General features: G+C 37.1%; 1 protein-coding gene across 1 annotated transcript in view; it reads right to left on the bottom strand.

The window, feature by feature from the left end:
• The window catches only part of LOC104628560 (glycine receptor subunit alpha-3), a gene marked incomplete at its 5' end in the record, with an annotated part of 40,556 nt that extends 26,048 nt beyond the window's left edge, over positions 1-14,508 (bottom strand). The window contains 2 exons of the mRNA XM_010297190.1: positions 11,267-11,349; positions 14,285-14,508. Of these exons, the coding sequence (XP_010295492.1) occupies positions 11,267-11,349; positions 14,285-14,508 (307 nt within the window). The remainder of the gene's footprint in view (positions 1-11,266; positions 11,350-14,284) is intronic.
• Between the last annotated feature and the right edge of the window lie 5,116 nt (positions 14,509-19,624).

Here is a 19,624-nt window from a genome sequence, read left to right as displayed (position 1 = left end):
TTCTATAATGCAATCTATTAAAAATAATAGTAGTGTATGCAAAATGCTGAGGTAGTAATTAATTTTTATCATGTTTACATTTTAAATACACAAATATAGCTTTAACTTTCAATACTGTAACTTCACTTTTGTAAAAGTCAAGATCATAGTTATAAAGTAAATGTGTCTTAAAATATATAAGAGCTTAATGGAGGTGTGAGTTTATGTTAACCAAAGAAATTTAAAATAGAATAATATATGTATTTCCACTAGGTACATTAAATTAAATCAACTTAAATTAAATCTGTATTAAATGTACTAAATGTGAAATACATGATCCAATCAAATGTGCCCACTGAAGTAGGGAAATCTAAAATCTTATAATAGTCCTGTAATTGGGAAAGTGAGAAAGCATAAACTATTAAAGCATGTTGACCTATTTGATAACACAAATTTGTCTTTAAATATTTTTTTTTGAGCAGTGTTAACAAGGATTTTCCAACTGAAAGTTGTACAGTTCCAAATCAACTGATATCTCTCTTTTTTCCAACTGCTGCATCATTCTTTGTTCTTGGCATGGAGAAAAGGAAGAAAGACTACAGTGAAAGGTGTCTAATCTAGTCATTTGCAGAAATAAAGCAGAGTCAGAGAATTTACAAGAACAAACTGCAGCTCACGTCCTAGGCCCACCCCAGGATAGTCTATGTACAAAAGGGCTAAACCCCACATTTTCTGTGTTAGAAAATTTTCAGGAGGAACAGCAATACTAGTAGAGCTAACTGAGCTTCCTTAGTATCTCAAAAAAAGGAAAATATTTTTGGTTTTTATTTAATTTTATAAGGTAAACCTGCGGAGTAGCACGGTGCTTAATACTCAGAATCCTCATGGTATTTTGTGCACTGTGCATAAGGGGAAAAAAGCATTTCTACAGAAAAGGCACTTTAAAACATGTAGTGGTTACCATAGTGTAGTATATATACCATTACAGTTTAGGTGTACGGTGTTATATATGCAATGAGCCTAAAAATGAGTCCTCCAGCACGCTAATTTTGAGAGCTCTGCTGATTAATATAATTAATGTCCCTTACTGATGTGGCTGGGCTCCCAGCAGCACAAGACGACAGCATGGCAGAATTTTGAAATTACCTTAAATTCAGTCTCAGCAACAAAGTAGAGACTTATGATTCTGATATGGATAAGGCACCAAATTGCTTAGTGCCATCAACAGGAGGTGGAGGAGTTAAGTGCACAGCAAGTAGCAGAAGTGTAGAGAGCTTTAGTAATGAAACTTTTAAAGCCTCAAGGGCAGAGTGTTATCTTTTATGTTTAGGGTCCTAGAATTGCCAACCATAAAAGTTTGCAGTATTAGAATTATGTGGATAACTTTAAAATTCGGATGCCACTGCTTGAGTTCAATGGGACTATACAGATTTTTCATGCATGTGTATCTGCAGTACTGAGGCCTATATTTGCAAAATGGAAATAATTAGACAGTGCAACAAAGAAGGTCTTTACTAAAATGCATTTATCTTATTCATCTAGATGAAAAAAGTAAACTTGTCCATCCACTGCTAAAATGAGTTTTATAGGAATAAAAATGAAAACAATGAAGACAATTTCATTGTCTGTATAAGATTAGCAACTGATCAGCTGAGAAAAGGCAGATAAGAGAAGTGAGTAACAGTGCGTGCTCTTGTTCCAGGTTTATGCAGCACTAGTTAATCTAACTGATCAAGCTCATAATTAAAGTTGAGTGTTCCTGAGACACAATTGCAATTAAAAATAATTGATCTGAATGCAATAGTACCCAAATAGTAAAATTCAATAAGACAGATAACTTTGTGTGGTCCCTCAAATTTTGCTTTGATATTCTAGTCACTGCTAGTAGAAAGGGTTAATTTGTTGGATAGATACATGCAGAAACAGTTCAAACAGAATATCTTAGGAATGGATTATTCTGCCAATGATTGATAAAAATACTACAGGTTCAATCCATTGCATCAGTTTTTCTTGAAATAATCAGAAGGCATGATAAATAAAATAAAGAAAAACATCTTAAACTAAATTCTAGAAAACCTGAAGTCCACCTGAGCTTTTGGTTTGAATCCTGACTTCTTGGGATAAAACTTGAGTGTAAGATGTTTTCTCTCTATGCATTGCTTTCATTGTATTCTGCATTCCATGGGAAATGTGGTGTGCGTGCCTGAAGGAAGTCCCAGTCTATGTGTCTGGAAGAAAAAACTATGAATCTATTTCTGAGAACACATGTCTTTCAGGGTAAAATTTTGCTGTGTAACGATTATTCCTATTCTTTGTAAATTCTTGCTGCTCATCTTACTATATTATCTCTCTTGCTGCTGCTGCTTTGTGAGCAGAACATAAATACCTCTTATTTGCATTTGCTGCAGCCCAACATAATATTCAGCCTCTCACTAAAAATGAATTTTTCTTTTTTGACTATGAGGTGGTTTTGGTGACTATTATAAATTGGTACCAGATATTTTTATTACTGGTGGTTGGGAATTACAGTGTTATGGAGGAAAGTCCTACTGGCTACATTTTAGTGTTGGAAAAAGGACAGTCAGTCACTGGTCTGAATGGTATACAGGGACACAGCTCGTTTTTTTCATTGATGGTGGCAAAAGTGACCCTTTTATACTACAGAAATAGCTGAAAGCAATGGAGGCTGTTATCTAATATAGTGGTCTGCAGGATCAGGCCAACCTAAACTAGATCAGGTGGGTTGGTAAGGATTTCTATCACTGAAATGCGGTGTGCTAGGGTTTGGATTTGCAGGATGTAAATGCATGAAGGTTGAGAAAGGAAGTAGAGATGCCAAATTTTGTGTGTTATGGGACACAAACCAGCTACTGTGGCTGAAGTACAGTGTAGCTAGCTACTGTCCAGGTGTATGCTCTTACCTAATTCTATAAAGATATTACTAATCACACAAAATCTGAGTGGTGTCATCATAGAACTGGAAAGAAAGGACACAAAACCCACATTGTTATGTTGAACAGCAGTGTTCAGAAGTTACAGGACTGGTTAGGTTACATTAATACTGTCTCTATTAACCCAAAGTCTGAGGTCTTGCACATCTGTAATGCAAATTCAGACAGTAAATTGTTTGTAATTATAAGACAAGGCTATCATCCAGTAGCAGAAGGTTGCCAGAGGGAGTATTTCTCAGGAAAATTCAAGAACTGTGTGTATGCATGGCACCGTAGCCTCTCGGCAAGCAGCTCTAAAGAGACAACTTGTTTTTTAGGAGCCTGAAGTCTTTCCAGGTAATTAACTAGTGAAGCATGTACTGGCAGACTGAGTCCTCTGCCTGAGATGAATATGAAGGACTGGCAAACTAAGTAGAATTTAGTATTAGCTGGCAGAGCAGAGGGCCTGAAACAATTGTGAAAGTTAGATTTGGCCTGCAGAAGATTTTCTTTAGAAAATGGTCTATCACAGATCTGGTGATAAATGTGAAAGTAAAACTCTGTGTGGTCACACTTATGGATGGAGAAGGTAGGAAAGATAAGGCATTAGATGAGGAATGGTTATCAGGATGTGTGCCTGGAATAGTTGATTCAGGGTTTTGAATATCTGGACTTCAAATAAAATGAAACTACAGTGATAGTCTGCTTAATCAACCTAATCTATACAAAACTCTTTGGCAGAATGTGGACAAGACAGACATACTAACTCTAGCCTTTAGACAGCACTGAAAATTGTCTAGCTAGAGTGAAAATTTTCAGCATGTTCAATTACAGGTTTCAAGAAAAATTGCAGGGAAAAAGAATGTGATCCTGTTTTCTGCTGAAATATTTCTAAGTAGCAAGGGCAACTGTAGTGTCTGCAAAAGAGAAAACAAAACTTTTCCCTTGGTCTTGGTCATCTTTCCCAGAAAATCCTATCTTTTCAAAAACAATGTTGGCAACTTGTTATCAACACCCATGTCCCTGAAAGAAAAAAGTAGATTGTATCTGTGTGTCATTTTTTTTAAAAGCCATATTAGTCTGAATAAAAAATATAACCTTTTCATTCATCCAATTTTGAAAGTATAGAAACAAAGCCTGCCTTAAACAAAATCATAGAATAGTTTGGGTTGGAAGGGACCTTTTAGGGTCACCTATAACCCAACCCCCCTGCAGTGAGCAGAGACATCTTCAACTAGACCATGTTGCTCAGAGCCCCGTCCAACCTGACCTGGAATGTTTCCAGGGATGGGGCACCTACCACCTCTCTGGGCAACCTGTGCCAGTGTTTCACCACCCTCACTGTGAAAAAACATCTTCCTTAGATCTAGTCTGAATCTAGCCTCTTTTAGTTTAAAACCATTACCCATGTCCTATCACAACAGGGCCTGCTAAAAGGTCTGTCCCCATCTTTCTTACAAGCCCCCTTTAAGTACTGAAAGCTGCAATAAGGTGTCCCCGGTCCGTTATCTTCTCTGGGCTGAACAACCCCAAATCTCTCAGCCTGTCCTCACAGGGGAGGTGTTCCATCCCTCGGATCATTTCTGTGGCCCTCCTCTGGACCCACTCCAACAGGTCCATGTCTTTCCTGTGCTGAGGGCTCCAGAGCTGGACGCAGGACTCCAGGTGGGGTCTCACCAGAGTGGAGTAGAGGGGCAGAATCACCTCCCTTAACATCCTGGCCATGCTGCTTCGGATGCAGCCCAGGATACAGCTGTCCACCTGGGCTGTGAGTGCATGTTGCTGGCTCATGTCCAGCTTGTCACCCACCAGTACCCCCAAGTCCTTCTCAGCAGGGGTGCTCTCAATCCCTTCATCCCCAGTCTGTATTGATACCAGAATAGGTATCCACAGGGTTCCATTCAACCCACCATCAATCCACATGACTCTCTAGAATTTATTGGAACCAAGCTATTTATACCAGTTTTATACATGCACGTTAAGAGTATGAAGAATTTATTTTAGTTAATTCAATATCAGCTATTGACATAAATAGCCCATAATCTCATAGGAAAGGCAGGGGATATCCAACAAGTTTGTCTTGAAGAATTATTGAAGCATCTTGAAAGTATTAACATCTCTTCTCCAGGCTGTCCAATGACTACACCATTACAGAAAAGCAAGGTTTTTTACTCAGGGTAAGCAATTCCCCTGTACCTTCCTTTGGATACTCCACATCTTTGAACCACAATTGTCTTGGCAATTCTAAGATACCCCTTTTTTTTAATTCTGCTAACACAGTCTTATTTGCTAAGTTCTTTCATTTTAACCACCCTTAGAGTACCATTCCAAGCCATGAAGAATAAAATTTTTGAGCAAACTTGAGATCCATGTGAATACCAATATATTTTGTAAATTTTTACTCATTCTGCTTTGTTCCAGGAAGGCCATGCTTCCTTTGCTTCATTTTACAATACCTACAGGCATATTAAACCCTAACTCTTTTCCTCTTTGTCAATAAACAAACACATGAATGGCATGAAACAACTGATCTGAATATATAACATTTTTGTACAAGAGAGTTGGATTTGACTACAGAATTTATTTTACAGCTATTTTAATCCCAGTGATTTATCTAAATTCCATTCTCATTTCTTTAATGTTTAGTAAAGTACAGGTCTGAGAGTAACATTGGATTTATTCAGCAAACTGAGCAGTTCTTTAGGTATCCAGCTGAGGCAAGGACTACAGTCATGTTGACTACAGTTATTTTACTACTCTTCTGTTAGGCAGCCCAACAGCGTGCCTCCAGGATAGGCTGCTTGCACTTTGCTGTTCCTAAGAACACAGCAGAGCTTTGAATTGTGCCCTAAATTCCAAGAAACACAGCAGGGAGAAGATCTGACAGAGCTAACAAATCTGGTTTTGGCTTGAGGTTAGAATAAATTCTTCTAACATACATAGCTCACTAAAAATATTAGCCTCAGATAACGGTTGTGATGCATTTCAAGGCTGAATTTATGCTGGAGCTCCAAGAAACCAGGATTTTATTCTATGTACTTCTGAGCCGCTTTGCAAAGGGTCTGCCCCTTGCACTGTCCTCTAAGTTGTTCTGATGGAATCTCTTGTTTGGGAGTTATAGGTTTATCCTTCTTATCTTGAATTGCAGAAAAGAATAACATTTCAGGCCCAGCCCTCTACCACATCTCTCAAACCTAATATTCCTTGGTGAAGCCTATAGATTTTCAGCTGTCACTTTTATATTAGTTTCTGTGGTTTCAGCAGCAATTATACAGTTCCTACTGCCTTTCATCCTGTGTTGATCGGAAACTGAAGACTCTTTGTAGCTCTGTGTCAGGTCTCACTTCAGATATGCACAGTGGGCTGAGTCACCCACCTGCAGAGCAGAAACCATAGGATGAGTTGTTGACAACGTTTGTGCTACCGAAATGGAAAGGGGAGAAGAGGTATGGTTTCCACACGTTAAGGCACAGGCAGACATTGGCCCAGTGTGTCCAAAATTACTGTCACTCAGGCAGACACCTGAGGTTCCCTGGCAGGTAAAAAATATACTCCAGTTCTATTATCTTTCTTATGGTGCCTTTGTGCTGTTGTGGGGAAGGAACAATGTGCAAATCATTTTCTGTAATGTAGAAGCCTGTACTGCTGTTGCCTGCTTACAGATCCTTCCATTTGCAAAATCCCCAATTTAGACACTAGGAGGAAAGAAATTGTACTATTCAGGTAATAGCATCATGTAGTACAGAGTGAATTTTCTCTAAAAATCCAAAAGACAAGGGGATGATTTCTTAGAAAGACTAAAAACCCTCCATAAATCAAAAGGGTGCTTTCTCCCCTACATATGTTGCTTCTCATAGTGTATTTCTTCTTCTGTAGCTGAACTAATCTTTTCACTATTCTTTGAAAATTCAGGAATATTGAGTATCACATAAAGTTATAATTGTAACATATGAAAAAAGGAATGCTGTGAGATAAAAGTGAAACTTGAAAAAGAGGGAGACAACAAGCTCTAGTACATGAAAGAAAACCATGTCTTTCCTGGGAGACAGGCCACAGAGATAAATATGTATCTAGCTGACATTTCTTTGTACCTTATTCAAGCAGAATAAAACTAAAATTATCGCACATGCCTATAGGCTGCCCTGGTGTAAAGCACACAAATGTAGAAAGGATTATTTCATATGTGCATTTTCATTTGCTTCCTTTCCAAGATACAAAAGCAGCTCGTTCTAGTTGCTGAGAAATCACTCGGTAAAATAAATCTTTTAAAAATAGAAGACATTTCCACTTAAATATTTTTCAGACACTTCATGATATAAATGAAGTACTTTAACCAGGGGAAATGCAACTGCTTATACTGACCTTGGAAAAATTACATGAAATGGCTAAAAATTAATATATGATTTGGAAACAAAAGCTATACATGAATTTTCCTCTTAGAGCTTTCTGTGCTAGAGCAACAGTATCAATATTGAAGGAAAGCAGCCAGTACTAAAAAAAATTACAGTTTTATAGCAGAGGTAAAACCTACAATCTGTCCTTTATAAGTAACTGTGAGTCTGTCTTTGCAACCTGGTGGTAAGATGACTAAGAAAAAGATGAGTGTTTTGTTAGAAACAGTCTCATTTGATCAGTGACACATGCAGGAGCAAGGACTGCAAGATCAGATACTGTTTAAAGAAACTGTGAGATAAACGGACCTCGTAAATTCATAATTGTACAATGTCCTACCTACATTGGCACTCAGTGGAAAAAAATCAATGATGATCACTTTAAAAAGAAACATCTGGAAGCATGGCTGCTGCTGTTCTGCTTCTGCAACCACTTCGGTTTTTATAACACAGCCTGATGATCAGATCATTTACTCGGGACATGAGAGGACTGTGTTCTCAGTTTTGCAACCCTATGTCTTGCACTTCCCCGGACAGTGCACTGACCACCGGGGTTAGAGCTTTGGTCCCCCCTGTTTAAGTTGCCTCACTCTTTACCAAAAAATGTAAGCTAGCCAGCCACAGGAGAGTGTGCTACAGTGGCCTAGATATTAGAGATTCTTGGAGGGATTCAGGCTCTCGGGGTTATGTCAGTCCTTACCTCAGGAGGTTTGATATGAAGCCTGGGAAAATGCTAAATACAAATATCCTCCTTTTTTCTTGTATAATTTAAAAGAGAAATGGATGCCTGTTCTTAGCCAAAGTATTCTGGAATTTGAATGTTTCTGCTCACCTTTTTCTAAGTTTTGGAAATTCATCAGAGTTCAGACCCATATAAAACTTTTTTTTACCTAGTTACTCTCCTGTCCAGCATGTAGATATTTTTTGTAACTCCTCCAAGGTTTCTATTTCCCTTCCTGCACTTCCTGTATAGAGAAGCGGGTTTTGGGCAGGTGAATTCCTGCTCTTGAAGGTCTAAAAGCTTGAAAATTACGTTACTGTGCCTATCTTCTTTGGAACTGTCCCAAAGTATTTTCTCTCGGTTTCAGGGAACTGTTGTCTTGTTCTTGCAAAACTAACTGCTTATTCTGCTATTAGACATGTAGGTATAGCCAGAGCTCCCACATGCTGCAAAATTTTCTGCCTCAGGCCAGCTACTTTGCCCATAGTCTCTGTTTTTCAATGTCTGAAGCTACAGGTAAAATAGAATTAGACAAGGTGATATGGGGAAATCTTTATTACTTTCCTCCCTTATGAAGTATCTCCCTTATGAAATCAAATTTGATCTTTCTCTGTAACTAGAAGATTTTGAAGCAGTCATTTGTATTTTGTTCAGCTCTTCTTTTGTGAACGTTGCCTTTCTCTACCATGTGAATATGCAGCAGGGAATTTACACCCACTGAACTGAATGATTAAAAACAACACTTAGTGAAAAATGCTCTGTTGGAAAATGCTCTGCTGGAAAATACACTGGAACATCTACAGTGCTCTTCAACTAATAAGTATTGGTTCCCTATGGTGAAGTCTGTGGGAATTGTGAGCTCCTGCAAGGTTTCTATAAAGCAAAACAAATGCCTGTTTGTTCAAGAATGCTCAGTTGTTGTATGACCTGTCCTCACAAGGGCTGAAAGAGAGGAAAAAGAGATCTGAGTTTTATGAAGCTGTTAAAGCAACTATTTAATAACTTTTTAAACTTTTTTTTTTTTAACATTCGATCAAACACTATGACACTTTCTGTTTGAAGCATAATTGTATATAGTGAATATACCTGCCATCTGTATGTACTCAGATACAATTGCCTGATAGTAACCTTTTATTTAGTCAAATTAATTATAAAGGTGAGTTAGGTTTTTAGTAGGATTATCCGCTTGGGTTGACTGTGGAGTTTTGCTTAAATGCTGAATATATAATATTGCCCTAAATTCCTTGACATTTGCAGCAAAAAACTATCTCAATTTTAGTCAAGAAAATTTCTGTTGTCAAATTCAGCCATTGCTCTCACATTGAAAACCTGCTTTATAATATTACCACCTCTCCACTGTAATGAAAGATAGATCTGGTTTTCATACTCACCCTGCAATTTTTTGTAAAAGCATACCATTATTGCTACAACAAACAGTTCTGACATACTGACTGATATATAATTACCTCTCCCATTTCTTAGATGTTATTTGGTTCCAGTAAAAGAAGAAAAAAAACCCCAAGAAATACTTTAATCAAATTATGTATGTTCTGTTTTTGATCTATAATATATTTAAAATAATCCAGTACATTCAATCTATATGCAGAAAATTATGTTCTGAAATATTTTACTTATTGATCCTAAAACTGTAAATCTAGATCTGACATTAAGATGGGTAATTATTATTTATCTGTTTTTACCCTGTCATTAATTTTCACAAACTTCAGATTGCTGGAATCTTACAAAGAATGCTTTATTTTATCTTATTTTGTTCTTCACATCATTAGGAGGATAAAGTCCTCTCATTTTAATGGGAAAAGGCAGTTCCCAAATACTTCTTATAACAAGGAAAATGAGAATTTAATGCATATTTGTGCCTTCCTCCCCACACATCCTGTGTTAGCTCAAATCCTAGCATCCAACAGAACCTTTGGTTTTGACTTTTTGTATGTGTGTGGGACTTGAAATGGCATAGCTGCTGTACACTTTCCATCATCTTTTATGTTCTAAGCCAGATATCAAGGGAGACGATAAGTACAATATATGATGGGTCGAGTTAACAAATGCTGATTTTATTTCACATAAAAAGTGTTGCTGTTAATGAAGAGATAATTTTGTAAAGCCTGTCTTGTCTAAGCTGGCTTGATCTTCTCCTCTGCTCTCCTCAGGGTATTTGTGTATAATGCAAGCAGGGCTTTATGAAGCGATTATTTAAAACACATGGAGTTGTAATTTTGCTTTTTCCGTTGAAATTCTAGTGTAACACCAGGTCTGGTCAAACTGTCGGACCTTCTCTGTGCTCAAAATCTATCAAGTCTTTTCTTCTTTCTGTGTTTTGCTGGGTGTTTTCAATGTCAAGCTGTCTGTGCTACTACAAATTTCTTTAAGCCCAGAGTCTTTGGAAGATGATAGAAATTTTTCCAGTGTTACGGTTGATGGTCACATCATACCCACATTTTGTCCCTAGCTAGATGATACCTTGTTCGGATTTGTCCCCGTAACACAAGGACTCTACAGCCCTTTCCAAGATTTTCTGGGGGGTGTTCGGCTGACCCAAGGTGCTGCCCCAGTTGATTGGGTGAGAGCTGTGTGAGTGACATACCCTATCTAGGTACATGGGCATATACATATGTATATACACGTATATATGCTGTGCAATTTCTACAGTTCTCCCTTGTAGTTAAACCCTTTCCCTAATCCCTTCTAGGATGATTAGGTAAAAACCACAGATACGTAGCTCTAACCTGTAGGCATGTTGAAGAACTAGAGCAGGAATCTGAAGAGCAGGGACTCGGTATATAACATCTTGTTCCCAGCTTTTAAGGACACCAAGTTATGACCGATTTCAGGATATTCACATAAATCACATAAATGACTCCCTTAAGTTATTGTCATGTTTCCTTTATATTCTTCCATATTACCGTCTCTCTGCTATGTGTGAGCACAGAGAAGACTATGGTGAATCCCCATATGCATAAATTTTGCACAAAGGTGAACTGGCATGGAGTACTTCAGTTTAGTAGTGACTTTATATTTATACATAACTGTGGATTTTCAGTACAAGTAAGGATGAAAGAATCTCTTCCTTTGAAAATCATGTATGTTTCACAGATTCTTTTGGTAAAATAGAGGATTCTTTTCTGAAAATTTGTTCTTGTACCATTACAAGGGGTCTTTCTACCTCCTGCATAGCTGTTGTAAACCCTACAAAAGTATTTATAGGATAATACATTACTCAAACTTACAGCTTTCCAGCTGCATTATACATGTTTGCACATCCATTGGAAAATTTTTGAGATCCATTGGACAGGACAGTATTAAAGTCAATCTGAAAGGACAAAGAAATATTAAAAATGTACCACAAAAATGCCATAGAACTGCACAGGAAGAATGCATGAAAACATTGGAAGTCATTAGAAATATAAGAAAATATATTTTTTCATTAGAAAGCTCTCAGAAGGGATGTATACTAGCTGAACCCATTTCATTCACTCAGCCTAATATGTCAATGTGGAAAAAAAAATTATAAACTTTCAGAAAAACACATTTTTCAGTAGGATTGCCTAACTTTATGCAAAGTTTAAAGGAATGCAACAACGGTATGCTTTTTTGTGCTACAGCAGAATTATTGTACTGTTACAATATTTCAAATCCTTGACATAAAATTTACCCAGAATTGAAAGAATTTCATAACGGATGTCAGCTGCAAATCATGGTGGCAAAGTAATTTATGTGTTATTGTCCTGAAATAAGGTGCTTAAATTGTCAACACAAGGGTTTAAGATAATTTATGATATTGATGGTAGACTGAAATATGCCTGTAATTTTGAACTGCAGCTGTGTTTCATGTTGGTCCTAATTCTTCCTGTGAAATACTTTCCAACCTACAGGAAGAAGAAGTATTTTTGCATTTTATATCAATTCAATAACTTATCTTTAGACTGATACTTCTCAGAGGAATGAGAAAGAAGAATATAAGAGGTAAAGGCACATATTTTCCCTCACTGGCCATATTTAGGTATCTATTCATCATTCAGCATCATGACTGCACCTTTCTTCTTGCTAGAAAATATCTTGCATGAAAATGTCCTGTATCATTTATCTGTTCAGTTGATAGAATGTTCTCCAAAAACCTGCGGGGCTTGAGCTCAATTACTTGTACATAAGGCTTTTCTAGAATGGCAGTGCTCTAATCCCCCTCTCTTAAATGCATTCCCCTGGTTTTGGCGCTGTGCCTAAAGGGAAGCGGGCAGTAGGCAGCAAGCATGGCTGTATATTTCTTTTACCCTACTTTTTCCCTCTCCAAAGCTTCTTGATTCTCTGTTGCTGTAACTTCTGTTTAGCCTTCAAGTGACAGAGATGCAGGGAGAGAGTCCAAGGAGGGAACTGAGACCCAGGCTCTGTTCCCCTGCTATTAATGATGGTTCCAAATGCAAAATCTGACTAGTAGGCTAGTAACGTGACAAGTCATTTCAGAGAAGAGGCCTGGACTTGACTTTGTGCTTCAGTAAATATTTTAGTGTTTTATATTAAGTATTCATTGAATCAGGAACTGGAACCTTCTCATTATTTTCTTGTCTGAATTGTTCCAATGCAATTAGGGGAGGAGGAGATATTAGGGAATGAAAGGAAAAAGCAAATTTAGAAATCTTTTTTTTTTTTCTTTAGTATCTACATGTTAGCAATTAACATGTCTCCCCTCATCAAAAGCTTAACTGACTTAAATTCACATAACAACTCAACTAGATGCCAATTGTATGATTTTAAATCTGTTTCAGAAATTGTCATAGTTCTTAATTAAATCACGGCAACATAAAGTTTCTGGGTCCATAAGAAACAGGAGTGCTATCTGGTGTCTGCTTTCATTACAGTCAATGTTTTCTCTGATAATTTAATATTATAATATTTCTCATGTTTGGTTTTTTTTCCCCCATTTTATGTGATCATGAACTTGGTCTGAATTCTATTGAAGGTGCAATCTAAACTTGCTTTAGTTGAGTAGTGGTGTCTATACTTTGCATTGTATGTATCTGGAGGGAGTAGGGCAAGGGGGAGAAGTCATTAATTAGAGTGGAACAACTGCCAGTACCTCTCAGGGTGACTCAGACTGTCTGGAGATAATTGATTTAGCTCTGCTTTCTACTTGGGTCCAGAGAGGAATCCTTTTTACTTGCTTTCCATCTGTTTCTAGTGACAGAATACGTGTTTTGACACTGAAGAATGATTATGTTCCCAGCCTGGCAGACTAACCTCCTTTTGGATATGAAATGCTCATAGGAATTTTAACCCAACACTTTCTTCCTGTGTAAGCTTGACAAGACACTGCCCACTTGCACTGGAAGGAGGGAGGAAGGAGACTCCCTTGCCACTGATACCTCCACGCAAGTCACAAATGTTTTCTTTTTCTCTTAGTATACACACTGTTTTACAGATTCCTGATGTCTCTTCAGAAAGTCCAATTACCCGGTAATGCAGTATTGTAAAAGTATGCAAAGCAAAACACTAAGTGGACAAGAAGTATATTTGTTTTGAAAAGTATAACATTTTGCACAAGCATGTCACTGTATTAATACCAAATCTATGTCATGTCTAGTGGGGCATTAGTATACCTATATCCACTGTGTCTCTCATTAGATCAGGTTTTAAGACAGTGGTAAAATGCCCACTTATGTCTGTATTAATAACAGGAAAGTGAGGAGAAAAGAAGTAGAATTACTAGATTTTGTCAATACTTATATGTGATTGCTTCTTACAGCTGCTTAAACCTTTTCAAAAGTATACTTTCCACTTTTCTCTCCACCTCCAGCAGTAAGTGAACTATTCTTTAAATTATATGCTTCCTCAAACAGGTCATGTTTCCATGTTGAAGTGTAACTGCAATATCCAAAAAGGTGAAAAAGAAAAAACATTGGATTGACATGACATTGGAGGCTATAGCAGGTGAAACTCGTACATAGGCCAGCTCAGACTATAACACTCCAGGATTATTTGCTCTGCACAAGTGTCCTACCTCCTCTAGACTCAATATCTTTAAATGGGAAGAATACTTTTCTTATTATTTTTACTATGTGCATGCTTAATGAGGGATCATTTTCTATTTTAGTATTAACAAGGAACGGTAATGATGATAAAGTTCTGTATTCAAAACTCACAACTACTTTAGTGACAGTTGTGCATGACTAGCAACTGAAGATATCTGTTAGTAATTCTTAGGTACACTTTTAAGCTTCTATCTGGAAAAAATAAGTTTATTGGAGACTCACCTGATGGAATAAAGTACATTTCCATTTTTGAAAATCCTCAACAACTTATTATCTGTTGTAACTTCATGAAAGTTGGCACCTTTTTCATTAGCAAAGAACAAGTCAGGTTTCCAAATTGAATCCAGCATGGAAGGATCTAAGTCTAAAGAGTCATCTGGATATTCACTGTATGCAAGGCGTGGATCATTCCAATTCTGACGGAGAAAGATGTTCACTCGGTAATCCTGAATGAAAGAGAAAACAAGCAAAGCTTTATCAAGCATAGGGATTTAGCTTTTATTTCATTTCTTAGCCATGTAATCCCATGTCCATCTGTGGATGACAAAAGAATTACTTAGCGGAATGCCAGCATGATACCTATTTGTATTAGTGGGAACACAATGGATAAGAATAAAGATACATTTCAGGGCAACTGAAAAAATCCCAGGGTAAGGAAATCCAGCCTCCATGTGCAATTCATATAACTCCATGTAACTCTGCCCCTACTATAGTGGTTTTATCTTGAAATCAAAATGAGTGAAGTGTAAAAAGATTTGTATGAAGTCACCTTTTTCTGCCCAGCTCCTGGCAGGGCCATTCCCACTTCCCTCTCCTAGGCAGTGAGAATTTGTCCCACTGTAGGGGAATCGCAATTAATTTCTTTTTTTCTCTCTCTAATCCTTACATATTTTAGACCCACCACTTAGACTTTGCCTCAGTTGTCTATTGAAAATTGTGTGAGCTGTAACTTGCCGTACAGCTGTCAGAGGAGGACACACATTCCGCCCCTGTTCAAATATGGTGGAGATCATATAAGTTCTTATGATAAATTAGCTTACGTACAAGCAGAGTCACCTTAATTCCTACAGATAGTCCTGTCTTAATCAAGGGTGCTTTTATAGAAAAGACGAGTGGAGTGTTTCAAACTTCTGGAAGTAATTTAGGAGTTGTATATACTCTCTGTCAGAGACAATGTTGTATTTATGGCTGCACACTTTCTTAAAACTCTACCACTCTGAAAGATGAAAATACTTTATTTTAAATAAAAGTGAATATTGGTATCTCATTAGAGTATATCAGGAACTGAGAGCATTGAGACACTGAGCATAAGGACATAGGGACTATAATATATTTGTCATAATAGAATTTTCCTCATTATTTGCACTACTGCATTAATGAAAGAAGATAAAAATAAAACAGAAACAAAGACATGGTAGGTGCAGAGGGGAAATGGGAGCTGGTTGTCAGAGCTTACGTGACACTTCTGAATGTAATAGAAGTAAATACCATCAGTTGTTTATTGTTAAAAAAGACAATGAAAATTAATTTTGAAAAGAAAACTTTTGGAATCAGAATGGGAAATGAAATGTTCAAGGCTGAGCAATACAATTTGCCCAGTAACTATAAGCAGTGCATATTAGTGGTTAGAATAACTAGTTAAAACCCCACTGGTGTAGAAATTGTGGTTACTATTGAAATTCCAGTGTCATATCAATAATTGGTCTTGGGAAACATGTAGCCATACAGTCGTGAGAATCATGCCAACAGACATAATAAAGGACAACAGGAACCTCAATATGCAACATTTACTCATGAGTAATTGTTTTTTATATCATCAACATCCTGCTGTTTTGGTCAATTTAATTACTGAGCTTGAATAAGGGTAACCAAATATGCAAAAGACATGCTTACCAAGCATTTGTTGTTTGATAATCAGAAAATACTGCACATCATATAGAGAAAATCCCAGTAGAGGATTTTATATTCATATAACTTTATGAATTTTCAAGAAAACTACACCTGGAGAATGAAATTAAAATTGAATGAAATTCAGATTATTGTTTTAAGCAGACATGAAAAAGGCTCTCTAACCAAATGGAAGCATACAACGTTAAATGCCAGGTGAAAAAAGCACAGTATTTGTTAACCAATTGCTTTATAAAAAAACGTTAATTAATTTGTTAGCTCCCCTTTCAGAAAAGGACTGAAAGAAATTTCCCTTCTTTTTCATCATGGCTAGTAACACCCTCAAGAGCCATAAAATTTCTGAAGAGAAGCTGTCGGTATTTTTCATAATTAGCACCATGGCATGATGAAACCGGAGCCAGGGACTTGTACTGTACAGCTATAGAAATAAGCTTCTTTTTTTTTTTTTCCTAAAGTAAGCTAAAACCCTTAAACAAGCTTGTGCCTCAGTGTTCGTAGAACCAAGCTTTTGGTGTCTTCCATGCAGCAAGAGGACATAATACCCCCTGAAATACCCTTATTTCTTTGCATGATACCCCAAATACCATGTAGTACTGGTTACCCTTACAAACTCCTGTATAAAATCAAAAGGCCGGGAAGAAGCAGGATGTGGGAGCAGTGATGGCTCTACTGCCTGTCCCAACATGTGAAATTGTTGCACTGAAGGAAACGTTAGCTCTAACAGGAGCGGAACAGGTGAATAATGCACAAAAGAAAGTTGAAATGAAAATGGAAAATGGAGGAAGACAAATGGAGAAATCTGTTCTAGGTTATATTAAGCTATTCTGTATGTCAGTTTGCCTAAAGTTTATTGGTTTAAATTGTTTCCAGGTTTTAAGTAAAAAAAAAAACCAACCTAGTTAAATTTTTCATTGAAGCAATTGCAGCTATTATTCATTGTTCTATCCCTTGAAAAATCTGACTTAAATTGGTTCTCATGATTCATTAAGAAATTCCTAATCTATCAAAAGGAAAGAGATACATTTGACTGCTATTGTACTAAGGACAAGTATTCATTGTCACAATTTATAATTACACATTGTGAGTATAGGGCTTAGCTGATTTAAGCAAGTAGGGTTGTTTGATGCAAACACAGAGACCAGAATTAAACTGCCAGAATTTATTTGTTTTCCTACAAGAGGATTACTATACTCACATGCTACTTGTCTGGAGGGGTGACTCCTAACTCAAATAACTGTGTGCTGGCAAGGTTCCTTGAGGGGAGCGAAAAATCATCATCTAAGTTGTGGTGACTTCCACAGCCACTTTTATAACCTCAAGGCTGCCATCATCTGAACAGCTGCTGTGTCCTGGTACTATAAAATGAGTCTTATTTATGGGTCTGCACTTGCCCCACTGTCCTTTAAAACCATTAGCCACGGGGTGAATTTTCTTAGAGAGTCAGCATACTGTTCATCTGCTTCATAGAGCTCAATAAAATAAAAATTGGGTTTTCAATTGGTTTAAGATCAAGTAGTTGCTCTTTGCTGTCCATGCTGAGGCTGAGGCCACTATGGACTCCAGTACGAACAATTTGATTAGCATTTTCGAGCACACAGTGAAATATAAAATACAGAATATGTTGATTTCTTCTTCAGTATACTGATACAGATAGAAGATATTCCCATAGCATACAGAATATAGCTAGAATGCCGTATGGAAACTTTTGCATAAATCCTCAAGATGTTAGTTGCCTGACTCTCACTGGTTTTTTTAAATGCATTTTTAATATGCACTGTATGTGGAATCCTTCTAGATCTGAGAAAGAGATATATAAAAGCAAATTTCCAAAGTATGCCCTTCATTTGAACATTACCTATCACCTGCTCTCATAATTTTTGAATGCTGCCATTTGAACGAATTCATCAAATTTGCATGCATAAATGAATATAGAATCATAGAATCATTAAGGTTGGAAACGACCTCTAAGATTATCAAGTCAATATCACCATGCCCGCTAAACCATGTCCCGAAGTGTCACATCTACACCTTTTTTGAACACCTCCAGTGATGGCAGCTCCACCACTACCTCCCTGGGCAGCCTGTTCCAATGCTTTACTCCTCTTTCGGTAAAGAAATTTTCCTAATATCCAATCTAAACCTCCCCTGGAGCAACTTGAGGCCTCTTGTCCTGTTGCTGGTTACTTGGGAGAAGAGACCAACACCTGCTTCACCACAACCCCCTTTCAGGTAGTTGTAGAGAGTGATAAGGTCTCCCCTCAGCCTCCTCTTCTCCAGACTGAACAACCCCAGTTCCCTCAGCTGCTCCTCAGAAGACTTGTGCTCCAGACCCCTCACCAGCTTCGTTGCTTTTCTCAGGACACACTCCAGCAACTCAATGTCCTTCTTGTAAATATATTCCAGAGCTCTACCTATTGCAATTCCAAATACTATTATAATTTTGACTAATATATCCATCTAAGTGAAATCTAGATTTGTCTTTTGCATAATGTACTCAAATGATTCTTGCTTTATTTGCTCTAGCTCACTGTAGAATTTTAACATGGAAATCTTATGGACTTTCCAAGAACACTGCTAACAGTAAATGTAAAGGCACTATGAGATTTTTCTTGTGAAGAATTTTTTTTTAAACTATGGCACTTTGTTGTAATGAAAGCTGGATATGATCCTCTGTTCCTAAGAAGGTATCACAGACGCACTGAAAAGAGCTGCTCGATGAAGGCTGAAGTGAGGAGTGAAAATTAGCAGAGTGAACTGGAGTAAAAGTCAAGCAGAACTAGAGATAACTACTAGAGTCTTGGGGGGAATAGAGAATGATTTAAATTGTGTAAGTAGATGTTACAAGGGAGAGGAATATGTATCAGGAAGAATAAGACCCAAGAGAATCCTGGCCTAAAAAATTAATCAACATCTTGAAGAGCCACTTCAAAGTAAATATGTTTTTGTGACTGTCATGGGCTATTTGTTTTATTGAATTTGTTTATCACCCCATAGGGAATGAGACTATTTGGTCATACAGTTGTGTGTGTTACCATTCTTCTTCTCTCCACCTGCCTTCCCCCGCAAAAGTTATGAGGTGCTGAGTTATCAGGTGTTCAGTCACTAGTGAAATAGTATTAGTAGTTTCATATTTCAGCACAACATCCTTGGTACACCAACCTAAAGAGGAATGTTGTAGAGCATATGTCACTTCATTTTCCATTTTGTTTCTTGGATAAATGAAAAACATATTTGGACTTTGTTCTACAAATTATTATGGTTGCCTTATGTATTTTATTTTTAATATGCTTTGACTTCTTAATCTTGATGTAATTTGTTAAACAGGATGCTTGCAACTGACTAAAAGCTCTTAACTATTTTACCTTTAATATTTTAATTTTGATGTAATACTGTGGAAAAAAAATGTTAGACTTAAGACTAACTCCACAACTGGAAGATAAAGTGGAAAACTAAGCAGAAAATGGTTATTTTCTGAACCACATGAGAGCTGCACAATCCAGTATAGTAGTAAACTTGTTACTGCTATGGAACAGCAATAAAAACATAATACTAACTTTTTTATTTTGCAATTTCTCAGATGAGTTTTCCTGTTGTAGCATATGCTTTCCTGGTTTACTATAGCTAGAATTATTTAACTTTTTTTTACTTTGGAAA

The sequence above is a fragment of the Phaethon lepturus genome, unplaced genomic scaffold (assembly GCF_000687285.1).
Source record: "Phaethon lepturus isolate BGI_N335 unplaced genomic scaffold, ASM68728v1 scaffold8101, whole genome shotgun sequence".
NCBI lineage: Eukaryota > Metazoa > Chordata > Aves > Phaethontiformes > Phaethontidae > Phaethon > Phaethon lepturus.
The sequence above is the reverse complement of the archived record's forward strand: the minus strand, read 5'-3'. Positions and strand labels throughout refer to the sequence as shown.